Source organism: Pteronotus mesoamericanus, unplaced genomic scaffold, assembly GCF_021234165.1.
Source record: "Pteronotus mesoamericanus isolate MK-2021 breed Mesoamerican mustached bat unplaced genomic scaffold, CSHL_Meso_final contig_25, whole genome shotgun sequence".
NCBI classification, from domain to species: domain Eukaryota; kingdom Metazoa; phylum Chordata; class Mammalia; order Chiroptera; family Mormoopidae; genus Pteronotus; species Pteronotus mesoamericanus.
Genome location: NW_026555105.1, coordinates 1,848,678 through 1,850,000, shown reverse-complemented (window position 1 = coordinate 1,850,000; position 1,323 = coordinate 1,848,678). Strand labels below are relative to the sequence as shown.

General features: G+C 58.1%; 1 protein-coding gene across 1 annotated transcript in view; it reads right to left on the bottom strand.

Annotated features, from left to right (window-relative positions):
- Positions 1-1,090, bottom strand: part of APCDD1L (APC down-regulated 1 like) — a 94,168-nt gene extending 93,078 nt beyond the window's left edge. The window contains exon 1 of the mRNA XM_054573536.1: positions 956-1,090. Within this exon, the coding sequence (XP_054429511.1) occupies positions 956-1,090 (135 nt within the window). The remainder of the gene's footprint in view (positions 1-955) is intronic.
- Positions 1,091-1,323: the final 233 nt, after the last annotated feature.

Here is a 1,323-nt window from a genome sequence, read left to right as displayed (position 1 = left end):
TTCCTTCCATCCATCCATCCATCCATCCACCCATCCTTCCTTCCATCCATCCATCCATCCATCCACCCATCCTTCCTTCCATCCACCCACCACCCATCATCTACGCATCCATCCATCATCCGTCCAACCATCCACCCACCACCCACCCATCCATCCATCCTTCCTTCTTTCCATCCACCCTCCACCGACTATCCATCTACCCACCCACCTATCACATATGTATTTACCTCTATGTGCCAAGCACCTTGTAGGTCCTAGTGCAGGTGGGAAACAAAACACATCCCCTGCTCTCAAATGAAATAGTAAATTTCAAAGTAAGATGCCCCCCCAAGGGAAAAGACCCGGCTACTGGAAACAGAGTACCATCAGGGGCCCACTTAGAGGGGTTTCGGGGTGGGGGTGGGCCTCACCACGGAGGCAGAAGGACCATACAGCCTGTTGCTCAAACTGGAAAACTTTCGAGAGTGAGGGGGGAGCTCTTAAAAATTACTGTAGGGCAACAGACACAACCAAGGACTGGCCTCGGTCAACCGAGAGGTGCGGTCACCTCCCTGCGCCGAGGTTCAGAAGAGGAGCTGAGAAGGCGAGGTACCGGGATGAGGGATTCGGCTCCGTTTCCTTGAGGAGAGAGGCTGCGTGCCCAGTTAAAGAGCAAATAAATGAAAGAGAAAGGAAAGAGAAGAAGGGAGGTCCTATGGTGTTGGGGCAAGGGGGAGTTTCACAGTGGCCGGGGAGGTGAGGCCCTGAAGGGAACACAGGACAGGAAGTGAGAGAGAAGCGGTGCTTCTCCGATTTCCAGGGGCCTGCAGCGGCCCCGGCGCGCGGTCTCTGCGTTCAGGTGAAACACGGGGGGATTTAAACGCAAGCCCCACAGACCGGCCCCGTGCAAGTCAGCGTTGCTCCCAGGGCGTCCCCTCCGCCCACGGCCGCCACCGACGCCCGAGTCTCCTCTCGCCGCAGAGAGGGCCTCCCGTTCCATCCACGGGCTCCCTTCTACGGGCGACGCCATCTGCAGTTTCTTGCGGCCGCCAGCGCTTTTCGGCACCTCCATCAGGAACGCCACGCCCAGGCTCGCCACGGGGACCGCCATTTGGTCTGCTCCGTGTGAACACAGCTCTTAGACCGAAAATAAGAAACTTCCTTGTGCGGTGGAGGGAGGCTTCCTCCAGCGTCGTCTTCGTTGTCACTCGCTCAGAGGGTGCTTGCCCAAGGGTGGGGTGCTCTGGTCCTTTCTCTAACCTAACCAGTTTGGCATTTCGGAACGTACATCCTTGGGTCGGCCCCTCGGCAGGCCCTTCGGGGGGCGGGGACCGAGGACACTGA